This window comes from Delphinapterus leucas, chromosome 3, assembly GCF_059928025.1.
Source record: "Delphinapterus leucas isolate spDelLeu-1000000601 "Yukka" chromosome 3, BTC_Dleu_Yukka2, whole genome shotgun sequence".
Lineage (NCBI taxonomy): Eukaryota > Metazoa > Chordata > Mammalia > Artiodactyla > Monodontidae > Delphinapterus > Delphinapterus leucas.
The window spans coordinates 46057318-46081639 of NC_143131.1; the positions used below are offsets into that span (position 1 = coordinate 46057318).

The following is a 24322-nucleotide window of genomic DNA, read 5'->3' on the forward strand; positions in this document are numbered from 1 at the left end:
AGTATAATGAAGTTCGATAAGTTAGACGTTAAAATATGTGTTTGACCAGCAGAACTCCATTCTGAGCTGAAAATAGTTGATTTATAAACAATATTAATGGAACGCTGCTGTTTCATTATGCAATAAGGAAATCAAAATAAGGAGTCACTAAAATGGTGACTGTTGGGGAATTAAGAAATTCACATTAGCTGCTCAGATAGCCAGATTTATCAGTATATTTTAAGATAAAATATTTCCTTAGTGCTTATGTAAATATGGATTTTCTTCATCCATATAGTTCATTATCTCTCTACAAAGAAGTAAAACAAAACCAAAATTCTAACTAATAAGACATGTTTGCTAAATACATATACATTTTTTACAGGGTGGTACAGCCTGCTATGGTTAAATATTTTAAGCAAGAACTAGTATTTAAAGCTTGAAAATTCTGAAAGGACATTCCTCATTTTACTCCTTGTCACTTATTTTCATTTAAGCAGGTCTACATGTCTTTGAACCCTAAAGGTAAAGAAAATAGAATAGGATCTCAGAATCCTCCTTAAATTGATAGAGGTCAAGATATGGTTAGCTGGTGGGGAGCCCGCAGTACTTGGATGGAGATGAGTTTGCTGGTTTACCCACTAGCGAGAGTGGAAGATTTACCTTGACTCAATTGCAAGTGGATAAAAGCAGAACCATTGCTATGACCTAGAAGTTGGGGACAGTGTAAACGCATTGGCATGGAAGCCCATTCAGAAACATTTCCTGTGGATGATGGGAGAACCAGCCTTATCATACTCCTGCTTACTGATCCACATCTGCTGGAACTTGGACAGGCTGGACAGAATGGAGCCCCCAATCCAAGCGGAGTCCTTCCACTCCGGGGGGAAGCTATGATCTTGGTTTTCATGGTGCTGGGTGCCAGGGCTACAATTTCCTTCTGCATCCAGTCAACAGTGCCAGGGTACATAGTGCTGCCTCCAGAGCACACGGTGTTGGCATACAGATCCTTGCGAATATCCACATCGCACTTCATGACAGAGTTGAACGTTGTCTCGTGGATCCCACTGGACTCAGTGCCCAGAAAGGAGGGCTGGAAAATGGCGGAAAATGGCTTCAGGGCATTGAAAGCGTTCATTCATAGTGGTGATCACCTGCCCATCGGGAAGCTCGTAGCTTCTCTCCAGTGAGGAGGATGAAGCAGCACTGACCATTTCTTGCTCAAAGTCCAGGGCCACGTAGCACAGCTTCTCTGTGACATCGCAAACCATCTTCCACTCAGCTGTGGTGGTGAAGTTGTAGCCTCGTTCTGTTAGGATCTTCAGGAGGTCTCTGCCGGCCAGATCCTGATGAAGAATGGCATGGGGCAGGGCATAGCCTTCGTAGGTGGGTACAGTGTGATTGACCCCATCTCCGGAATCCATCATGATGCCTGGGGTCCAGCCCGAGGCATAGAGGGACAGCACAGCCTGGATAGCCACATACGTGGCAGGTGTGTTGGAAGCCTTGAACATAATCTGAGTCTTCTCCTGGTTGATCTTGGGGCTGAGGGATGCCTTGGTGAGGGGGATGGGATGCTCATCCAGTGCCATGCGGAGCTCGTTGTAGAAAGCATGGTACCAGATCTTCTCCATATGGTCCCAGTTGGTGACCACTCCGTGCTCAGTGGGATACTTCAGGGTCGTGATGCCTCTCTTGCTCTGGGCCTCATCCCCCATGTCGCAGTCCTTTTGACCTATGCCTACCATGACCCCGTGGTGCCGGGGTGCCCTACCATGGAGAACACAGCTCGGGGGGCGTCGTCACCGCCAAAGCCTGCTTTGCACATCCCTGACCCATTATCCACCACCAAGGCAGACAGCTTGTCGTCAGTCATAGTGCTGGCCAGAATCTTCCAGATGAGTGAACAGAAGTTAAATATAGAGTAAGTACCAGACTCTGGTGGGCAAGAGAGAGAATGAACAGGCTGAAAACACTTCAGAGCTGCCTTCAAAGAGGGGAGCCTGTGCTGTGATGACAGGTATTTAAAGGTACACATTGGCACCACCCATGTCCTATTCCAACAGTTCTCAGCATTTCTGGGTGGGGTTGCCTCTGAGGTATTAATAATAATGATGATGATACAAATCATTAGTAGACCTTCCTTCATAAGGAGAAAATTGCCTACCAAATGGCCAAATCTCAGGTTACTGTAGTTAGGCAACCCACACATGGCTGTCAGCCTGCTTTGGTGCAGTGTCTAGATAACTATGATGATGCAATGGGGGATATAAAAGCAAGATGAAAGGAAGCTAGTGTGAGGTATGGGTAACACCGCCAAAAGGGCCACTGCCTCCCCGATTTACCTTCCGGGTCTATTTTCTCTAACTAGCTTTGACTTTTCATTCTTAATGTATTGTTCTTAAGAGTTTGACTTTGCAAACTTTACTTTTTCAAGATTTTTTTTTTCCTATTAGATTTCTAACCCCACAGGATATCATCATGATAGAAACTGTTTTAATGAATGAAAATAATGAATGGCTAAGAGTGGCCTGACAGCTGTAATTATAATGCATTTGTATCGTGTAAAATTTAGGATATTTAACAGACTTCTAAGCCATTAGAGATCAAGAAAAATCAATAAAGTAAACCACTACGTGTTTTCTTTTCTGATGTAAATTTCTAATAACCAAATTTCATTTAAGCATTACTCTGGGTAGACATGGTTCATAGAACTAGGTTTATTGTGTCCATGTTGATTGCACAGAGGCTGATTGCTCAGCCATCTTGTGTGACTTATTAAAGTGCAGATTATCAAAATTTTATTTATTTATTTGCAATAACTCTTGAGTTATACAGCAATGAACAAAGTTTAGCGATAAGGTAAATTTTAAAGTAATGTATTTGCACTGATATTTAAAACGGTTTGATCTTCAAGATTCATATACTGTTTTATAACATCAAATGTATCTGTAATTGTTAACATGTACACAATTGAAATAGTAAGTACTATATTAGCTTTCCTTCAATTTTAGGTTATATTACCTACCCCTGATCATTTCATAGGAATAGTATGTCTGAGTTTTAGTTTTAATATAGAAATACAGATAACCTGGTAATATGTGTACCATGATAAAATGTAGGATATTAGTAATGTCTTACAAAGAAAGAACAATTAAGGGAGTTCATTACTTTGTTCCTATACGTATTAGGTAAATAAGATATAATCTCCCCTGTCAGCTCTTCTAAAGCAAATTTTTCATGCCCATGTCTGAGTTCTCCAAAACCTTCCTTTTGGTTAATTAATTAATCAACTAAATAATGGTCACTTTGTAAGAGGTAGTAGCAGCCCTACAGTACTGGACATATGTGTATCCTGTAGTTGCAAGCTAGAACCAGGCAGTGTCTTTGCCCATGAGCTTCCTGGAGAGTCATGGTAACACCAAGCTGTGAGTGTCTAACCCTCTTCTTTGTGTACAAGTTGATATAGAATTATTTTTCTCTTGATTTTTCCAGTGCTTTACCCTATAATGTGACTTTAAAACCTTCCTTCTGACAACCAGTCATGAAAAAATGTCTGCTTCACTACAAAATCCACAGCTTTGCTTTTTTTTTTCCCACTAGGACTATCTTTTCCCTTAATTTTTTCTGTAACTGCAAAATCATTTCCTCCGTCAACAGAATTGAACTTCACCCTCAGACCTTCACACTGAATAGTTTTGTGTACTTCCTTTTCTTGTAGCACAACAAAGCTTTTGATTAAAACAATATTTTATTGCTGTAGGATGGTGCTTCTGGAAATGTCTTTTTCTTTTTTAGACCTGTTACAAACTACATGCACATCCTACAAGACTGAAAAAAAAACCCCAAAACAAAAAACCAGAACCCCACAACATTGCATTTAGCATCAGTTCCTATTTATGAATCTCTAGTGTGGAATATAAAACAAAGCCTTGTTGATATAGGAGCCCATATGACACCAAGAACAACCTTTAGAGTCTACATTTATGATAGCACTCTCCTTAGAATTGCCTTTGAACTGAGAGCTGGATGGTAATGAGTCCACACAGCATAACTGATGCCTTGAGAGTGAGGCTGATGTGTGCTTTTGCTAGAAGACCTTCTAACCCCTGTTTAATTTTGATGTCCCAAGAGAAATTTTCATCAATTCTGTATTCTTAAAATAAGACTAAGTTCTTTTAGTTAACCCCCAACATTACAAGAGGAACATATCATAATTCAACAGCCGTTTAAAAATATCATCTGTGGGACTGGTTAAATTTTTTAAAAGTAGCAAGAATTTGTATGAGTGAAACATAGGAAGATGGGTTTACAAAGGCTGGGCTCTGGGAGGCTGTGCCTGAAGGTAAGGATTTCATGACCAACTGGAATTTACATACGTTTAGTTAGTTACCTAAACCTAAATCCTATGGGGGCCTTTATGATTAACTTTTGGAAGCCCAGAATATTATTTTCTTTTACATTTGGCCTAGTTTGACTATCACACAGCTATACAAAACTCCAAGGAGGGCATGGGGTGTGGGATTATACGTAAGGACAATTAGCGAAGGTGACTTGGAGCAGTGCCCTACTCCCCATCACAAGCTCCTTATCACCTTGCCTTTTCCAAGTAACCTTCTAGTGATTAAATCCACAAATACTTATTAAACATCTCCCATGTGCTGGGCTCTGGTGATGTATTGGTGAATAGAACACAGCTTTATTTTTAAGGGGTTAAATGCCTGGTGGGTGAACGTCACCCCTCAGCAGGCTGACATGTGGTCACTCTGCACTGATGCAAGAGTAGCCAGCTTGTGTTCTGATGGGGTACGGCCTGGGCTGCACCAGGCTTGCACCATATTTTGAATATAATTCCCCAGTACACAGATAATCATGGTTGATGTATAGAGAGAAGGAGCATGGGGTGATATGAAGGAGGAGGGAGAAGCCCTTGAAGCTGGGGTGAGGGGGAGGGGAAGGGCGAGGCTAGGGAAGAGGACCCCTGAGCTGAGTCGCAGGATGAACAGGAGGCTGCTGGCGGTCAGTGGAGGAAATATCGCAGGTGTGAATGCAACCAACTTGGAAAAAAATCAGAGAATCAAAAATGTATTTGGAACTAGGTATCTACACAAGTGTCAGTAAGGGTTTGGGATGGGAGTCTGGGTCCCATTAGGCATGAGAGAACTCTAGAATTGGATGTAACTTTCCCTCTGTGCACAGAAGATTTGACTAGGGGCCCCTTGGCCATGTGTCCATAGAGGCCAAGTCTCAGTGATCATCTTCTGTCCCCAGACTCTCATCTCTTAACCAAACTGCTGAGACAGAGTTTTAATGAGGCCCCTTTCTGCTACCACCCTAGGGATTCAATTTAGAACTTGAGGCCAGCTACTTTCCTCCTTGCTCTTTACTTGTTTCTTTCCTTGTGCCCCACTCTCTTTTGTCCTTTGTAGGTTTTGCACACATATATACACCTCTTCCACTGTGTAGACTGCTCTGAGACTCCCCTTCAGCTGTACTCTGCTCTTAGTGGAGATATGATACATGTTTAATAAACAAATACATGGATGGATAGGTAGTGAGATTTTTTCATGACACACGCTGACCTATTCATTGATAGATTGATATAGCTGACCACTTTTGAAAAATTAAGAACTGCTTTATTTTATGGTTAAATACTGTCTAATATTTACATCTCATATTGATAAAGTGGCTTGGGAACTATAATTGTTCACTCAGGAGAAGTCTCTAACATATAGCTTTAATAATTTCTTATGATAAATCTACCAGAATCAATTACTACTAATAATTATAGTGATTTTCTGTTTATTTGTTTTAATATATAATATTTTATAAAAACATGAAAAATTTATAAGTACAACAACCACTCCCTCAAATAAAACCCAACTTACCTGTTTTTTTTAAAATTAATTTTTATTGGAGTAGAGTTGATTTACAATGTTGGGTTGGTTTCTGCTGTGCAGCAAAGTGAATCAGTTATACATATATATATATGTCCACTCTTTTTTAGATTCTTTTCCCATGTAGGTCATTACAGAGTATTGAGAAGAGTTCCCTGTGCTATACAATAGGTGTTTATTAGTTACCTATTTTATGTACAGTCGTGTGTATATCTGACTCATCTGTTTTTTAAGGCAGGCGTGGGCAAGAGGGAGGAAGAAGTGGCATTTTGAAGTGAGGTGAGGTGCCACGTGGTCAGTTCCAGGAAGCACTTGGAAGGATAATTGGGGTGTAAGAATTGTTTTAGTGGTGCAGCTACCACAGCTCCCAGCCCCCAGCCTGTGCTGGCCTACTTTCTGTGAGGAAGACCAGTGTTCAGTCCACAGGGTGATAGGGCTCCCCACTGATGTTTAACAATACTGGAAATGAATTTTATGGCAGTTCTTCCTAACTTTTAACTTTAAAGTATGCCATAGATCAGCTTTTAGCTAGTTCGATTGACTTGTAAACAAAGTTGTTAAGAGGAGGAATGGATTCCTGTGTGCAGTAGGTGAACCTCGGAATATATCTTGACTCTAAGGAAAGAGGAGGAGAAGCAGGGGAGGAAGGTTGTGCAAATGGAAATGTCAGCATTCACAGCGGCTTGGCCACTGCTGATGGGAAGCAGCTATTATCCAAGACTGAGGCAAGCTCCAAGCTGTATTGTGATTCTGAAAGGTGGAGAGAGTAACAACAAAAATTGTGAATACTGATCACTTAGTGTGTGCCCATCTCTTTGCTAGATGTTTTCCTTACACACGCCAGTTCTTTAATCATCATGACAATCCTCACAAGGTACCCATCTTAGAAGGATTAAACTGAAGCTTAATGGGAAAAGTGACCAAAGATACACAGAGTGATAGTGGCAGTGTCCAGCAGATCAATTCCAGAGCTTTGCCTGGAGATGGGCTTAAAGAAAGGGTGCAGGGCATCTGACTGGCAGCCAGTGAGACAGGCAGCCAACTAGGACTATGCCTGTGAAGACTTTGTACTCCCTGTTGGGAAACATCATCTTAAAGTGTCCAAATACCATCTGAGAGCGAAGGCCAGGTTGAATATTGAAGTCAAAAGAAAAGCAAATAAAATTCTGGAGAATTTTAGCAGGTTCTTCCATGTTATTGATTGGAATATCAAGACCTCTCATTCTCTAAGTGGAGAAAAAGAAATGGTGACATAATGCCTGGACTGAGAAAGAATCTATTATCTAAAATAGAAAATAGCATAAGAGTGATTTCAGGAGGGAATAGTAGGATGGGCTACTAAAAAGCAAAAACTAAATCATTATGGTAAATGAATGCTTTGGATTGCAGCCATGTGGGAAGTGAAGTCCTCCAGGTGTCCGTCTTCAGACCCCAAATGGCATTGTCTCCAAATATCTAGATTTGACCATGACATGCCAAGGGTGAATAGTAGAAAGTGTGGCAAGGACTTTCTACTTTCAAGGGATTTAGGAAGCGTGGTGAGCATGGGAGAGCCTGGGGTAATTGAATCCATCTGACGGTCTCTGAAGCAGACCAAGAGTAGAAGTCAACCAAAACGGTTAGGAACTACAGATTATAGAGGTGAAGGTGGCAAAACTTGAGAATAATAAAATGTTAGGTCAAAATAAAGACCTTAATGATCAGACCATCTTAAGAATATGAGCTGGAGTCAGGGATAATTCACGTGGGAGCTGAGATAATTCACTGAGTGTGAGGGGACCCAGGGCCTGAAAGGACTTGAAGGGAAGAACTTAACAGACAGAGAGGAAACCACTCTGAATGTAGGTATGATCTGACACAGGCTGGGGCTGGAGAGATCCTTAAGGCTAATTTACTGAGTCCAGTCTTTCATTAAAACTCAAACAACAAAACATGAAAAAAGCCTTTCAGCCACCAAGTTGGGTTTGCTGTTTCTTCTTCATTCTGGGGAGACTGGCTTTGTGACTGCTTAAGTATCATGCCTGATTTCTTGTACATTTTCATTAAGATCATCTATGAGTCCTTGTCTACACAACGGGATTGTGATTGTCAAATGCTGGAACACAGCAGTCTCTCTTCTCTGAAAGAGTGTTTGCTGCTCTGGGAATGTGCTGCCCAGGGTCAAGTATATAGAAGGGGAAGACCCAGGATGAGAAGGCTAACTTGGGGTTTGGAGGCAACGTAACTTACTTTCCAGGGGAAAACTTTTTGACTGGTAGGATATGACTCAATGTAGTTTATTCTTTCTTAAGTCAAGGGAAGCAGTCTTTCTGGGGAATCTCAGGAGACACAGCTGGGGAATCATTTCTGGTAGTTGGGACTAGTAAGGACTCCTGAGGGTTTTCTTAGTTATCTTTTTGCTGATGGCACGGCAGCACATTATCTGTTGACAGGAATGGGCAAGGAGACCCTTTGGGGTAGAGTTTAGGAGAGGGGGGGACAGAACTTACAGAGAAGGTAGGAAATCTAGAAGAAAGTGAGGGCAGTGGAATATCAGAATTACACCTGCCTGTTGATGGTTTCTCTTCCTTTAGTTATGTCACGAAGTCCAGGAAAAATAACACTGAAGAAGCTACAGAAAAGACAGTCCTAGTATTTGGTGCAGGATCTGGATTGCTCATCGGGGCCAGCCCTCGGTGTAATGCAGAGCATGCAGACAGGGCACAACTTCTTTGGTCCACATAGTGTTCTACAAAGGTTTTTTAAATTTTTAGTTTAAATATTTGCAAAATAAGTAGATTCCTGAATTCCTACTTCTCTTGGAAAAAAAAAGGAAGATCAAGCAACATTGGACCTCATTCCCAAACTACAGCTGAATAGCAGCTACACCCTTTAGCAGGGGTGCGAGTTCTCCTTTCCCCCTTGACCCCATGTTCCTGTGGCGTTGCTCTCACCCAACTTCATCCATGCTCCGTGTAGGCATGTGAGTTTAATATGTTCTGAGAAACTGAAGAGGAGCATGTGTTTTGGAGGGGTGGGGAGGGAAAAAGACAGATGGAAGCCTGTGTTCTGGGATCCTTTGTTGTTCTGGGGATGAGCTGGTATTCACAAGAGAGAAAAAATACTATGGGGCTGAATTTCTTTAATTACATGACAACTGTCCAATGTAATACTTAGTCTTTAGGAGTTTAAAAAGGAATTCAATTTGAAATATGGTAAAGGCAAGAAGGGAAGTTCTGTTCTTCATTGTTTTATTGAGTTTGAGATATGGTAGAATGGGTTTGTTTTACAGAAGGAAGGATTTTAACTAAAACAATTAGAAGAAAATTGCTCAGAATATAATGCATAACAACTCTGTTTTTTGGTGCACTGTCTCTGTTGCTGCTTTGAAGAGAAAATTAAGAGGTTTAGTGCCTCCAATTTTCTCCTGTTCTGGTTGGACAGGTTGAAAAAGAATGGACTGAGTTTTTAAATGGTGTTATCTCATTCTGGACCTTTTTTTCCTCCTCTTTAAAGCAGGAATTCTGTCCTTATGAGGGAAATGAATGTGTTTTCACTTCTTCAGATCCCTTTCCTCTGAAACTATGAGTTCTTTGAAAAAGGGCACCCAAAGATGCCACAATATAAGAATTTGCCCAAGGAAAGCATTGGTTGAAGCATTCAGAGCAAGTCCTCCTTTTGTTACATCCAGCTATAAATGGAATTTGGGTCAAACTAGTAGAGTATCTGAAATAGACTTTGGGATTGAAATAAAAGAAGAAAAATTATTTTGATGGTATCGCTGGTAAACATTGATGATATTTTCAGTTCTAACCAAAAAGGAAAGAAGAAGGGCTTCAGGTTAGATAGAAGGTTAATTAGAAGTACTGTGTGGGACATAAAAATGCAAAAGAATTCAGGAATATTAACCCAAGGGCAGCTTTGCCAAAGGAAGTGAAGTGACTGAGGAGAGATATAAAGCAGAATTTTATTTATTTTATGTAAATCAAACATTCATTTACGGAAATGAAAGGTTAGCGTATGACTCACACGTCACTCCTTGCTCTAAAACTTTGGATGACTCCCATTCGCTGTGGAACAAAGTCCTAACAGCTTAGTATAGACTTTAGGGCCCTGTATTATCTGGCTCCAATCTACTTCCGAAGCCTGGTATTTCCCATCCTCTCTTCCCCCATCCAGGAATCTTATGTTTCAGCCTTCTGGACTAGTTGCTACTCCCATTCCCTTGGACTCGCTGATATTGGTTACTCCACTGGGAATGTCCTTTTCATCTTCTCTGTCCTTTGGCCTTCCATCAGCCTCAGATGCTCTCCAGTTTCCCCAGAAGGAATTAATCTCTTGCCTTTCTCAATCCTACAGCACTTAGCTTATATTCTTGTTGTAGTTCTTATCCCTTTCTGTTTTATGTTATTTTGTACATTGTTGTCTCCCTCACTATACTCTCTAGATCGTGCCCACATTTTATTTCTAACAGTGCCTACCACAGGGTCTTGCAAATTTAGTTGTTTAATCATTGGGTATTGACCTCTACTTACAATGTTTATTTTTAAACGGATACTTGATTGATTGGGTTATGATAACATTCCAACATGTTCTGTGTATAAGTTCTAATTGAACACATCCAATACCAAACTCATCAGCTTCTCCAATATGCTCTGATTTATACCAGTGACCTCAAAATTTTCAAATATCATTCAATTTTCTAATTTGGGGGTCATTTTTGACTTAACCATTTTATTCTTTTTTTTTTTTTAAACATAATGTGGTATGACATCAAATTCTATTGGGTATTCTTTGAAATAATTTCTGTTTTCTTATTTCTGCCCCTATTTGCTCTTAGTTCAGGCCTGGGTCACTTCACAGTTAGCTAAGTTCCAGAGTACTTTGCTGAATAACTCTTCCAACACCAAACCCTTCTGAAGACCACTGCCAGCGAACTCTTAAATCATGTATACTGAAATCTCCCAGGCTCCAAATTTGCTACCACATAAAATCTAAACTTCTCTGCCCTGCTCTGGTTCTACAGTAGCTATCCAAACATAGTGGTTAAGAACACAGCTCTAGAATCTGGCAGAGCTAGGCTCATCCCCACACTTATTAGGTCTGTAAACTGGGGCATTTCAGAACTTCCCAATGTCTCAGTTTCCTCTTCTCTAAGCTGAAGATAAGTGTATCTACCGCATAAAGTTGTCTTTGGTTTGGCAAGAGATGATGCCTGTAAAGCGTTTAGCAGAGTGCGTAGTAAGAGCAAGAGTGCAGTAGGTGTGGTCAACTATCATTACTGCAAAGGAGGTGAAGCACAGGCAGCAGAACAGCCCTGGCAAGGGCCCTAATGGGGACTGAGCAGACCCTTTGTATGGGGCAGGAGTCTATGTATAGTGCTAAGCAAAGGAAGTTAGGGATAGCTAAAGGGAGGTGGACAATTGGTGAAAGACCCTGAATCCAATACTGAGTGGTTTGAATTCCATAAGCCGGGTAGGGATTGGTCATCCTGTGTCAGGGGTGGCTACACTGAGTAGAGGTGGAAACTAAACTGTTTCTCAGGATTCATTGATTTAGACAGTGTACAATCGTAGAAAAAGGCAAGAGGAGTCTCTTACTGATCTAGATGCAGTGCTTTCGTACCGCTGGGGGGTTCTGTTTGCACCTTTGAGCCCGTGTTGGCCTGAGGCTCACTGGAGTCCTGCGGTAGAGCTGAGCATGGTCCATGGAGAGGGCAGGGAGGGTCGTGGCAGCCCATGTAGGCTTCTCGTAAGTGACCCCACCACGTGAACCATGCCCTTCCTCATAATCAGTGGTGATTATGGCAGAAACTAGAAACCTATAACCGGTCTGTGGTCCATTAGGCATCAGCAAGGGTTGTTGACATTGTTCTGAAGCTCCAGTTCTGGCCACTTCTTACTGGCTCAAGATGATTTACCTGTCCAGTAAGGGCGCTATATATACCTTGCAGTTTTGTTTAGAGCATGAGCATTTGTTTAGGTAGTTAGAATTCTAAATATCTTTTGAACATTTTCTAATTTGTGTCTGAACATCTACAGATCATTTGTAAGAAAAAAATTCACAGTTCTATGTGAATGATAGTTTAGACATGAGCAGAGATCACATATTTATACAATATACAGTATATCTTTACTGTTTGCTTCAGGATGTGTGGTGAATTGGCTAATACTACTGGTTGTCAAGGATGGCACAGACAGTGGCACTGCAGGATCTTGTGCGCTGTACAGAAGAAACCTGCAATCATATCAACTAGGATAACCTTTAGTCCTGTTACATGGGCTTCCTGGCATAGTCCTGGAGACAGCATGGAAGAGAGGAAAGAACACTGACTGCTCCCAGGGCTCCGGGGGGGTTCCAGATGTTTCACTAACCACTTAGGTGGCTTTGGGCAAGCCACTGAGCTGCTGTGACTTCAGTGTCCTCATCTATAAGATGAAGTGAGGAGATTTCTTCTTATTTGGCAGATTGAACATATGTGTTTGTCTCCTTGTTCTCTGAAAGCACCACTACACTTTGCAGTAAGGAAGTAAAAGGCAATAAAATCAAGGACAAAGAGAGCAGGAGAAGACGCAGAGCAATAACATTTTGAACGCAGGAAAGGTGTGAATAAGGGTTAAGCAAGCTGACTTGAGGAAACGGAAACCTCAGCCAGGAGTAGGGGAGGCCCAGAAGCAATAATGTTCTTCCTGCAGAGACTCAGCAAGGCTCAGTGATTTGGGACCCCAGGTACTTCTGAAACTGGGGGTACATTCAGGTCAGAAGTAGAAAAATTGGCTAAAGATATGGATCAAAAGCAGATATACAAAGATACCCTCCCTGCCCCTGCTCCATATCTCTGGGGCTTCAGCTGGGAAAGCTGGGCTGACCCATTTCTGGCTCATAGGGTCTTTCATCCTCCAGCAGGCTAAGCCCAGGCTTTTCCCCTTGGCTGGGCAGGTTTCCAAGAGAGCAAGTCGAAGCCTGCAAGGATGCTTGAGTCTTAGACTGGGAAATGACACAGCATCTCTTCCATGCATTTAGTTGGGCGAAGCAAGCCACAAGCCCAGCTCAGATTCAAGGGGAGGAGAGAGAGATTCTACCTCTTGATGGACAGGGCTGTAAAGTCACATGAGCTACAAAGGGGTATGGATACAAAGAGAGGAAAACTTGTGGCCAGTTTTGCAAACAATCTACCATAAGACACCATAAGGATGGGATTCCTGAAAAAACCCACAGGTTTCAAACTTGCACCCTAAACATAAAAGGCCACATGGGAAAAAGAAAAAAGAAAGAAAGATTGGGGCAGAGAACTCAAAATTTATGCAAAGCATTAATAAAAACAATAATTGACACTCAGGGAAATAACTTGGTCTGTGAAGGCAGGCAACTTATTGTGGCTGGGGCCTGTTATGGCTGGTATGTAATAAGCTGGAGAAATAATTGGGTGGGAATGTTGGCAGCACTTACATGAGGGCAGGGCTGCTAGTAACTCACACAGTGTAGGCAGAAGTGGCGTTTTAAGTCAGTTTGGCTGCTCTTAAGGTCCTGAGAGGCAGTCCAGCCTGCCAGGAGTCAAAAGCTATGCAGGGCTGGGCTGTAGCCTCTTTGGGGTAGAAGTCCAGGTAGAGGTGCTTGTTTTTCATTTTCAAAATACAGGTAAAACGGTTCCTGTTGCCAATGCAGAAACTGATACGAAAGCTTTTCCCTTGTCTGCTGAAATCTGAAATTCCACTCCACAGTCTGTTCTCTCATGCTTAGGAAATATCACATGTGAATTAGTGTGACTTCTCCATTATACTGACAATTTTTCTCTATGCTAATCGCAGAGGAACTAATTTGTATGGTAGAACCACACCTTGTAGTGGAATAGACTCTACTGAGGGGTTAAGTAAAAGTCTGCATAGTGCATGGAGAGGTCCTCAGCCTCCTTTCCCAACTTGCCTTCAAGAGCAGGCCTCCAGCCAGGCTTGCACCACCTGGGCAAGAGAGTGAAGGGTGAAATGAGCCAGAGAGGAAAGATGTACAGACAGTATCAGTTAGGGGTCTATCAGACAATACCACAGTGAAGTGTATTACTTCAAGCTCCCAGTAGAGCTCCCAGTCAGCTTCTTATTGCCTCACTTTTAAAGTATGAGTGATGGCCAAGAACATCAGTCATCTGAAAACAGCTGCTAATATAAAGACAGACCCCAACAAGGCAATGGGAACAAGAGGGCCATGAAAGAAGCTGAGAAAATACAAGAAATGGAAAAGAAAAGCCTAAAAGAAGTAAAACTATGAATATTATCCTGAGGGAGATAAAAGATGATATTATCTATAAAGCAAGAACAGAATGACATAAAAAGAAATATTCAGAGAACCAAAAAGAGGTCTTAGAGCTTAAAAACAGGATTGCACAAATAAACATTTTAATAGCACAATTGGAAGATAAAGTTGAGGAAATCTCCCAGAAAGTACAACAAAGTGATAAAGAAGCAGAAAAATAGGAGAAAAGAAATTTAAAACAATCAAAGGATTAATCCAGTAGGTGCAAAATCCAACTTTTTTTTTTCCGTAAAGGAAAAATAATCGTTTCTAGAACTGAGAGATGTAAAATTCTAGATTGAAATTTTGAAGTTACAACTAGATGGGAGAATTTATCTCACAGCTCATATCATTGTAAGACTTAAAAATACTGGCACAGAGAAAATGTCCTAAAAGCTTTAGGTGGAAAAAAAAAAAAAACCCAACAGATTACAATCAAATGAATGAGAATTGGAGTGTCATCAGTCTTCTCAATAGAAAAATGAGGAATTCTGAGGGAAAATGATATCCAAGCTACAGTTTCATACCCAGCCAATCTCACAATTAATCTGAGGACAATAAAGCTTTTTTCAGACATGTAAGGTCTCAAAATTGTATCTGCCATTTACCTCTTCTTAGTTAGTACTAGTATATGTGCTCAAGGAAAACTAGAGGATATATTCCAGGAAAGAGGAAAACAAGGGATCCAGAAAATCAGAAACTCAACTCAGGAGATAAACCAAAGAAGTCTCCAGGATGATGGTGAAGGAAGATTCAGATACAAAAACCGTGAAACAGACTTGGAGAGCAACAAATCCAGAGAGAACAGGGGCACAGAAGGCTCCAGAAAGGTGTTACAAGGGGAAGGATAAAGCTCATAGAATTCTAATGTGCTTGATGCATTGAGAAAAGATTTATTCCTTTGGTACAGATTTTGGGGATGGATATATAGAATATTAATTAAACAAAGAAAAGAGACTGTTATTAACTCTAAAATTGTATGTACGTAGAAATGTGGATGATACTGAGATGGTCATAGTACTGTAAATACTGAATAATGATTCCATAATAATGATATAATGTACTGGAGTCTGGGAAACAGGGAATTCATGAACATGCAGAGGCATCAAGAACGCTAAATCTGGGCTTCCCTGGTGGTGCAGTGGTTGAGGGTCCACCTGCCGATGCAGGGGACACGGGTTCGCGCCCCGGTCCGGGAAGATCCCACATGCCGCGGAGCGACTGGGCCTGTGAGCCATGGCTGCTGAGCCTGCGTGTCCGGAGCCTGTGCTCCGCAACGGGAGAGGCCACGACAGTGAGAGGCCCGCGTACCGGGAAAAAAAAAAAAAAAAGAGCTAAATCTTCCTCTTCCTTAATAGGAAGACACAGATAATATCTAAATCTGAAACATCAAGAAATAGCTACATAAATATGTTATTTAAAAATAAGGAGACAAAAACTAAAACGAACATCTAAAAAGAGTTATTAGTTGCCTCTGAGGGGAAGAAATTGGTGGTAGAAAGAGGTGGGACAGGGAAATCTGTGTGTTTTTTTTTTTAAATTATAAGCCTTTTATAACGAAATACCTTTAAAATATGCATATGTAACTTTCATAAGAATCAAAAGGTTAAAAAGTATTGGATCCTCACTAGAAAGAACTTTCTAAACTCACCATCCAGAGATAATCACTAATATTACTTTCACACATTTTTCCTACATAGTTGAGACCTTGTAATATACAATTTTGTTTCTTGCTTTCCTTACATATCAGTGTATCACAAACATTCCCCCAGTATTATATAAAACGCAAACAATAAATATCTCGATGAAGAAGAGCTTCTGGTAGATATTCTGGAATATCTTCATAAGATAAAATAATGAGCTAGGCTAGACACAAGAACCATATTTCCTGGAATTGAATGGGGGATGTTCCAATTTCCAGTTATGCTGTCTTCTTATCAAGTCATGTTTCCTTTTTTTTTGCGGGGGGGGAGGGGTAGTTCAGTATATGCAATATTTGAATGTATAAGCATCTGTGTCCATGGAGACATGCTGTCACCTTCAGGAAAAGTGACTCTGTGACATACAAGTTGCTTCAATTCAGTTTCACTGTATTTGGCAGTAACAATGACATCTTTTATATGCATACTGTCCTTTAAAGCTGTCTTTACCTTATCTCACTTGATTTTCAGAATAACTGTGAGATAGGTAAACAGATGATTTTTTTTGTGCAACCCACATTAATACTTAATATAATACAAACGCTAATGACAATATCTACCCTAAATAAAACTTTGCATTTGTCTAAGAAAGGGCTTTTTTGTGTAAAATTGCATGAGATTCTTTGTTTAGGAGCATTGGGCTGTAGGAAATTCATGGAAACGCTGTAACTCTGATGAAATTTTGTTCCTTTGCTCACTCTGTCCATCTGTCCATCCATCCATCCACCCACCCATCATGTGTTGTCTGTGGACTGTAAAAGACGTCATACGGATAATCAGATATTTTTTGACCAATTATTGAATCATATCTGAGTTATAACATGAGTTTCTATTCTCTTGCTCTGATGGTAGTTTCCCTGAAGGCTTTTACCCTTGAATAGAATAAGCTCAGGATTGTGGTACTTGCACGATCACAGCAAAGTCAGAGGCAGTAGGTGAGTAGGGCTGCTCCCTTAAAAGAGTAAGGAGAGAGAGCCATCCCCTTTTATGCAAGCACCCTGAACTCTGAGGTGGTCTGGGAACTAAAGGACTGGGTGGGTCAGGATAAAATGTCCTAATCCTAAAAAACCAACCAACCAACCACCAACCAATCACCATTTCTTTGTCTAAAAACACAGAAATAGAGTTCAGAACCCATTCAAAAGGCATGTTGTGAAGATCACAGTAAGTTTTCTCATTGTTTTAAGATGTTTAGGAATCTCCATGGTGAAGGAGTTGGAAGCTTTCTAACTTTGACACATGAAAAATAGTCAAGGTTCAGCCCATCCAGCCTTGGTAAAGCTTAAGGGAGAACACAGGAAAGAATGAAAATGGAGCCTACAATTCTGGGTAAACTGCACTCTTCCAGCTTGGGGTCTGGCTTCTCTGGAAAGTGCAGGGAAGGTGGTGTAAGTTCCCTCTTTCCACTCTTCTCAAAGCTCTTAGAGAAGTTCTTTCAGCTGTCATCTCTATGGACTCTGTGTGTGTGTGTGTGTGTGTGTGTGTGTGTGTGTGTGTGTGTGTGTAACAATATGTCTGGCCGGAGAAAGACTTCCATCTACATTCTGGTTCTTCTTAATTTTCATTTCCTTAGAGTCTATTTAATTCTTTAAATTTCATAATTTTTTTAAAGCAAAGGAATTCCTTTGATTTATAATTTTTAAAGAACTTACCATTGTCTTGCTATGATCCAAAGAATAGGGTGAGTGGAAGAGCAGGTCCTACCAGAGAGTTCTGGGGCCATTGACTGCCTCACCCCTTACCACCCCAATTAACTATGAGAATAAAAACAGCCACCAAACCTGTTATCCTTATCAGAAACCTAAACGTTCCATTTTATATCACACACGTGAAATAGTGAAAATAAATTAATTGACGGCACTGTAGACTCTGAGTCATATAGACTTTTAAAAAGTTGTAAACAGTTGCTTGCCATACAACCAAAGGTATGTTTTTTCTTTTCAGTGTTATGAATGTGGGAAATGTGTGCATTGTATGCCTGCAGACCTTGTGGCTCCTGCCCTTGGAGCTAGGAATGCGGTGCTGTTGAGGATCCCTTTTCAACCCCTAGGTGGCAGCAGCATTCTTTCTGGCTCACGGGGATATTGCTCTGTAGCACAGTGCACCTCTATTAAAGGGAGAAGCTGCAAGCCCCACCTCTTTAAGTCCTTACACTCAAATTTATGTTGTTCCTTCATATTTACTGCTATTTCTGAGGCTGTCTGACTTAGTGAGTCTACTATTTACTAATGAGAATAAATGGCTTTCTCTTTTGTATGGAAAAATAATGGCTTTTTATTTCTAGAACCGTTCATACATCTAGACCAGGGTTTCTCAACCGTGGCATTGACATTTTGGGCTGGATAATTCTTTGTTGTGGGGCCTGTTCTGTGCATTAAAGGTTGTTTAGCAGCGTCTCTGGTCTTTACCCACTAGTCACCAATAGCACCCTTACCTACCCTCCCCATTTGTGACAACCAAAGATGTCCCCAGACATTGCCATATGTCCTCTGGGGGAAAACATTGCTCCTAGTTGAGAACCACTCAGCAAGGTGGTTTTAAGTCTTTCCAAAGATTGGACCCTGCATTCCTACCCATTTAATTTTATATGAGTGTGTAAATTAAATCATATATATTTATAGCTTAAATATATTCTGCTTTTTTGTTTATTTGCTTAGAGGATACTTTTTTTAGAGAAGAAAAATAAAGTAGAAAAGAAAATTAAAGGTACAAGTATAGATGTTATACATCTCACCCTGGCCCCAGGAGGAGGTTGAGGTTTTCAAATTATAGTTTCCTGTTAATAATAATAACCACAGACACGTGGTTCTATTACTTTTTATTCCTTTTGATTTTAACCAGCCTAGCTGAAAGTGAATCATGAAAAGGAGAAACACCATAAGAGGTTATACCTGCAAACAATTTTTTTTTCAGTAGTTGAAAAATTTTCAAAGAATTATAGAATCTCAAGTTGGAAAGGACTTTAGGGGTAGCTTGGTCCAACTTTGGAATCTCTTAAATCTGGGATGCAGGCATCGGGTGTGAACTGAGTGGAAGGGGGGGGAGTATCATCACAGATGCTCAGGTCTGTGGCCTCTTCTAGGTGAGCAAGGTGAAAGCCAATTTAGAAGAGAGAGATTTAGTTATTTGCAAAACAAAACAAAGTAAGGCAAAGTACACAAAACAAAAGCCAGCCCTTCCCTCACTCAGTCTTAGACTGTAAGTTCCCAGAAGAAGATGGCACTAGGATGGGAGGACACTATTAGGGCAGGACCCCTGAATCAGGCCCACCTGAGACAGGGTTAGAACCCAGGTGTGATAACAAAAACTCCACTTACGTTAAGTACGCACTTCCTTTTTCTGTTTGATCCAAACACTCTTTACATTATCAGAGCTTTCAAGTGACTGAGTGGGAGGAAGAAATGGATGTGAGACCAGAACCTAAATATGAATAAATTCTAAAGGTGTGTTCCCCACCCCCTCCCTCTTTGGGATGCCTCCAGTTTTAGAGGAGGGAGATACTTCTCTGGGCAACCAACCAAATCAGACTTGGACATGTATTCAGAGAACCCTGTCAGCTGGGAGAGGACCATGTTCCCACCTTCAGAACAGATATGATTTCCCAAGTAGAAGGGATGATTTCACTGGTGAAGAAAGAAACAAAGGCCAGAAAATGAAGTCCATTTGGCATCATTTGGGTCATCTTCATCTGAGAATGTAAAATTTGTGATGGAATCATGGGACAAAACACATGGTATCAAAGGGTTTAATATTGAGTGAGGCCTGGTGGGGGGTGGGGATAGTGTGGAAGAGCAGAGAGATAAGGCCAGTTCAAATGTACAGGAGGTAGCTGTTCTTTAAAGGCATAGTCACATTTTACTTGAATTTTTCTACATTGTTGGGTTAAGCTCTTTCAAGAATGTCTGTCCTGTTGGGGAATGAGATATTTCCTAAAACTCATTTCCCCTCCCATGAATCCCATCGGTCAAGGACTGACATCCAAACGGTAGCCCTAGAGAGAGCAAGGTCCCAGTGAGAGACACATCTGAGGAGGTCTCCCAGCAGTGACTTGATTCTGTGGCCTCCATCCAAGATGTTCAGATTCAAGTAGCATCTTAATGATCTTTGCACTGCAATATGGGCCACAAAGCACTGTGGGTACTCTGGGAGGCTGGGTATGTAGAGCAAGTAAAGGTCATCAGTGAACTGGGGCCCGGGCCAGGGGTAAAACTCGATTCCCTAATTCTTGTTCCAGAATTCCAGCAGCTTGGCTTCACTGGGGCTGTTCATAGAGCTGTCATTTAATTTTTGGTCACTTATACACTATTTGCTAACTGTTCATAATTCCTGTGCAATTTCACTCATAACGTGGGAAACAAAGACAGCAAAACAAGGGGCCCTTATGCTTTTCTCTGTCATCAGTGGATAAAATTGGCTGGGCAGAGTACAAGCTTTCCCTTGCTACACTGGATGGAATTTTTTTTGGAAGAAAATGTATGTGTCTGCTGTTAAGTGCAAATGCCTTGTGAGGTGTCTAAAATGTAGCATTTTTCCATCTATTTTTGTGGGGAGATGGATTAGAATCAGTAGATTAATCATTCAGTCAGCAAATATTTGAAAAGATACAAGTCGTTGTTGGAGCTTCTGCTAGCCTACACCGAGTTGTACAAATTAGAGAAAGGCAGTCCTCTGGGCAGAGAGAGCCCTGCTCCAGGCCACATGACTTTAGTCTCCATCCCCTCTCAGCTGGTTGCCTTTGTGCAGTGTACAAACTGTACAACTGTACATGACTGTACATTGAGGCGAGAGACTGGGACATCAGTTATGCCCTTAGATTGGAAAATTTCCTGAAGAATTAGGTCTTGAGCAGAGTTTAAAGGAAACAGGCCTCTCTTGGGCATGGCAGACAGGAGGAAGTGGGTGGTTTATTCTGAGGGAAAAACTGTGAAGACCTGCTGGATTCTTGCCCCTGAAGCCTTTACCCCTACAGCTGGGTTAATGAAGGCTCCTTGCTGCTGTAGGAACCATCCTGACTGTAGGGAGAAGGGAAAGAAGGAGCTGAGAACTTAGCGTTGAATGAATTTCCTCACTGTTCAGCTTCGTGGTGCTACTTCATGCCTGTCAAGCACAGCTTCTTGTGTTTTTGATTCCTGCCATGTCTTCAGAGCTTTCTTAGTGGTGGAATTTTGTGCCTGGCTTCTGGCCTTCTCCCCATCACCCCTCGCTGCTTCCCTGTCCCCTCCCCCTGCCCCCTGTACCCAGGACTGGGGCCTATGACCCACAGGCCTTCCTGACTTTCTGGCGGCCTGCATGCTTCCAGGCACCCACCACATGGACTTCTGACCACTGGCCTCACCTGTTCAGGTGATATGCTGGATCAGGGGCTCATTTTGGACCTTCAAATACTATTTATGCTTTTACCCCATGAATCTCTCTCCTGGTTTTGGACTAAATTTTAGAACAATGGTTCTCAAAAGGGACTGCTCATTAGAATTGCCTAGGGGACTTTGTAGAATTTGGATGCCAAGGATACACTCTGGATCAGTGAAATCAGGATTTCTGGGGATGCATAGGCACCAGGAATTTTAAACCTCCACAGGTTTATCCAATGGACAGGCATGATTGAGAACCACTGTTTTCAACTACATCCACTATCTGTCCATCCTTAGATTAGTCAGCCTTTGCTGTGCCGTCATGTTCAGGCTTGTGGCTTTCCTGCAGCCTCGTGAGTTGAATTGTATCCCTGGTTCCAGTTCTCCCTGGAGTGGCCTGGCTCCCCACCAGACAACCTTAGATTATGATTATGTTTTGGAGCCAGAAGGCTGAGAGGGATATCTGGAGACCCAAAGTAAGTCTTTTGTGGTTTCCTTAGCCTGTAATTCTAATAAATGCAGTCCATCAGCCTTGTCTTGCCTAGGATAGAACATCCTTTGTAGGCAATCCTCAGTTTATGAATGGGTTGTGTTCCAAAATTTGTTTGTGGTCAGTTGTTAGGGATGTAGAACCCAATTCCCATAGTAACAGAGTTACAAAGGAAAGTGGCAGGTTGCAATAGTCTTCTGAATCCTTAAAACACTGAACTTTAGAACTAACAGATTGAAAGAATCAAGTCACTATTATTAGGTTGAACTGTATGAAACTGACATTTTTGTATATGTCAAAAATGATTGAATGTTGGCAATTTTATATGGGTTCAACCTATAATATGTTTTACTTTAGGCAGGAGAAGACAGTTTTAAGCACTAGATTGGAAAATTCAGAGCACATTCACCCTTATAAGGATCCTAAGAGGATCAGCAACCCCTTTCTTCCTACCCTCCCTCCTCCTTCAGTCTCTCCCCTTCTAGCCAAGTAGGCGAGGAACACAGGGCTTCCAAGGGAGCAGGTATACAATTGAGGAGGGCTTTCCCAGGTGTGGACTTCTCTTAATCCGGCTGGTGACTAGGGGTGGGGCAGGGGAGGTAAGTGAGAAGGGGAAGGTGGGGTCTGATGTCAGAAACCACCAGGGGAGCAGACATTCCCACAGAAGCCATTTAGGTACCTCCTTTTTTAGAGCTGTCTTCTGGGAGGGGGTGGGGCAGCAGCTGGGGTTTTGCCAGGAGCAGGGCAGTCTGGAGGCGTGGGCGAAGATTAGCATCAATTCCACACACATGGGCCACATGTCAGCTGAGTGTGTGTAGGTGAGGCCAGTGAAAGTTACCTGCCTTGTTGAGTGATGAGCATGTTTCATGGATAAGTAAAACCATTTGAGCCTTGCTTTGTGTGCGTTGTCTTAAAATAGAAACTGTACATTTTAGACAATGGGTTGCTTTATGAGTCACAAAGTGGCCATGTGTCCTCTTTCCTACTAATGCAGGAAAGGCCATTCTGTTTTCAGAGCTCAAGATACATGTCTGACACATAGTAGGTACGTAGTAAGGGTTGCCTTGGAAACAAGTAGTGCCGATTACTTTTCCTCTCTGTTTTCGATGAAAAGCTTGAAGATCATGAGTGTGATTCCTCTGGAGGGAAATGTAGCAGTTCTCAGAAAAATTTGTATCTGTTTGTATTACCTAGGAAACTGATGACTTTAGGGGAAGGCTGTATGTTAGTTTAGAAGACAGCTGTTTTCTTTATTTCAACGTTAACTGTATTTTATAAAGGAAAACACCGTTTTCACTGATGCTTGTCCTTTCTCCAAGAATCCAAGTTCCTGTCTTCATTCTACATGAATTAAAATCCTATTTGTGTCCTACACTCATTCGATAAAGCGGCTTGAGATTTGTGCTGCTCCAAATGAATTTTAGGTCAAGAAAGGGAAATCTCAGAGTCTTAATGGAGTTGGCTGTCCGAGGACAACTGAGGATTTACATTCAGAACAAATAATAATGGAAATGAGATATAAAAAATAAAGATTTGATTGCATGGAGTACAAAGATTATGGAAGCTCTTTTTTCTCCTTAGCCAAGCATAGGTGAATAAAAAAAAAAAATTGGAGGCCATGTATGGGAGCCTTCACAATTGTCTGGGTCACATCTTTCAAAAAGAATGAATGTAGCAGCAAACAAATAACTATAAATTCCATGGACTCTGAAAAATAGGCTGATCTCTTAGCTTTTGCAAGTGATTTCCATAATGCATTTTCCTTCATCACATTTGAATGCCATCTGTTGCCTGTTTTCATGCGTGAGGTCAATTCTGAATCACTTTATGCAATTATGCAAATACGGTTTCTATGAAGTACAGGACAGTAATGTTGCTTTCAATCATTTTTGAAAGCCTTCCAGCGATCGTCTCACTCTAGACTAGTAAAACTGTACTGTTCTTTCAATTGTTTAACGTATTTTAGAAGTAAAACGTTGTCAACATCTTTTAGAAATGGTACATCCAGCAGTGGTAATTCGACAACGAAAAGTCATACCAGAGAAAAGATGGCGTGTTTCTTTATTTTGAAGGTAACGCAGGGGTCACAGTAAACAATAAAGGCGAGATGAAAGTTTCTGCCATCACAGGACCAGTTGCAAAGGAATGTGCAGACCTGTGGCCCAGGATTGCATCCAGTGCTAGCAGCACTGCATGACTCTTCGGTGTATTTGTAAAAGAAAAAAAAAAAATTATTTGCTCCCCCCAAGAGAAAAAGGTTTGTTTATTTTTAAGATGGTCTGGAATGGTCTTTAAGTTTTTTAGTCTGTGAGCATTACTAATTGCTACTCCCAGACTGGGGCCAATCTGCCTGTAATTGTATTTCTGCATACTAGCCCCAGCAAAACACAGACATATTGTCTTACACATGCTGTGATAACCTTCTGCCCCAGCCTCAGTCAAGAGGAAGGATCGTGTGGGGTTTTCTCATTATCTTTCTTCTGTGATTATGCAGCTTACACAGGAGTAGTCATGGACTGATCACAGCACAATACAGGAAGTGACATCATACCAGTACTGCTGTCTAGTATTTGTGTGTCTAAGGCAGAGGTGGGGGCTGGGATAAGACAGAGATAAGAAGAGAAAATATTTTCTCTCTAG

General features: G+C 41.4%; 1 protein-coding gene across 1 annotated transcript; it reads right to left on the bottom strand.

Annotated features, from left to right (window-relative positions):
- Positions 1-598: 598 nt before the first annotated feature.
- Positions 599-2692, bottom strand: ACTBL2 (actin beta like 2). The gene is given in 4 exon segments (XM_022551507.2): positions 599-866; positions 869-1084; positions 1086-1747; positions 1750-2692. Coding segments are annotated over 4 exon segments (1455 nt in total). The 5' UTR covers positions 2192-2692; the 3' UTR covers positions 599-731.
- Positions 2693-24322: the final 21630 nt, after the last annotated feature.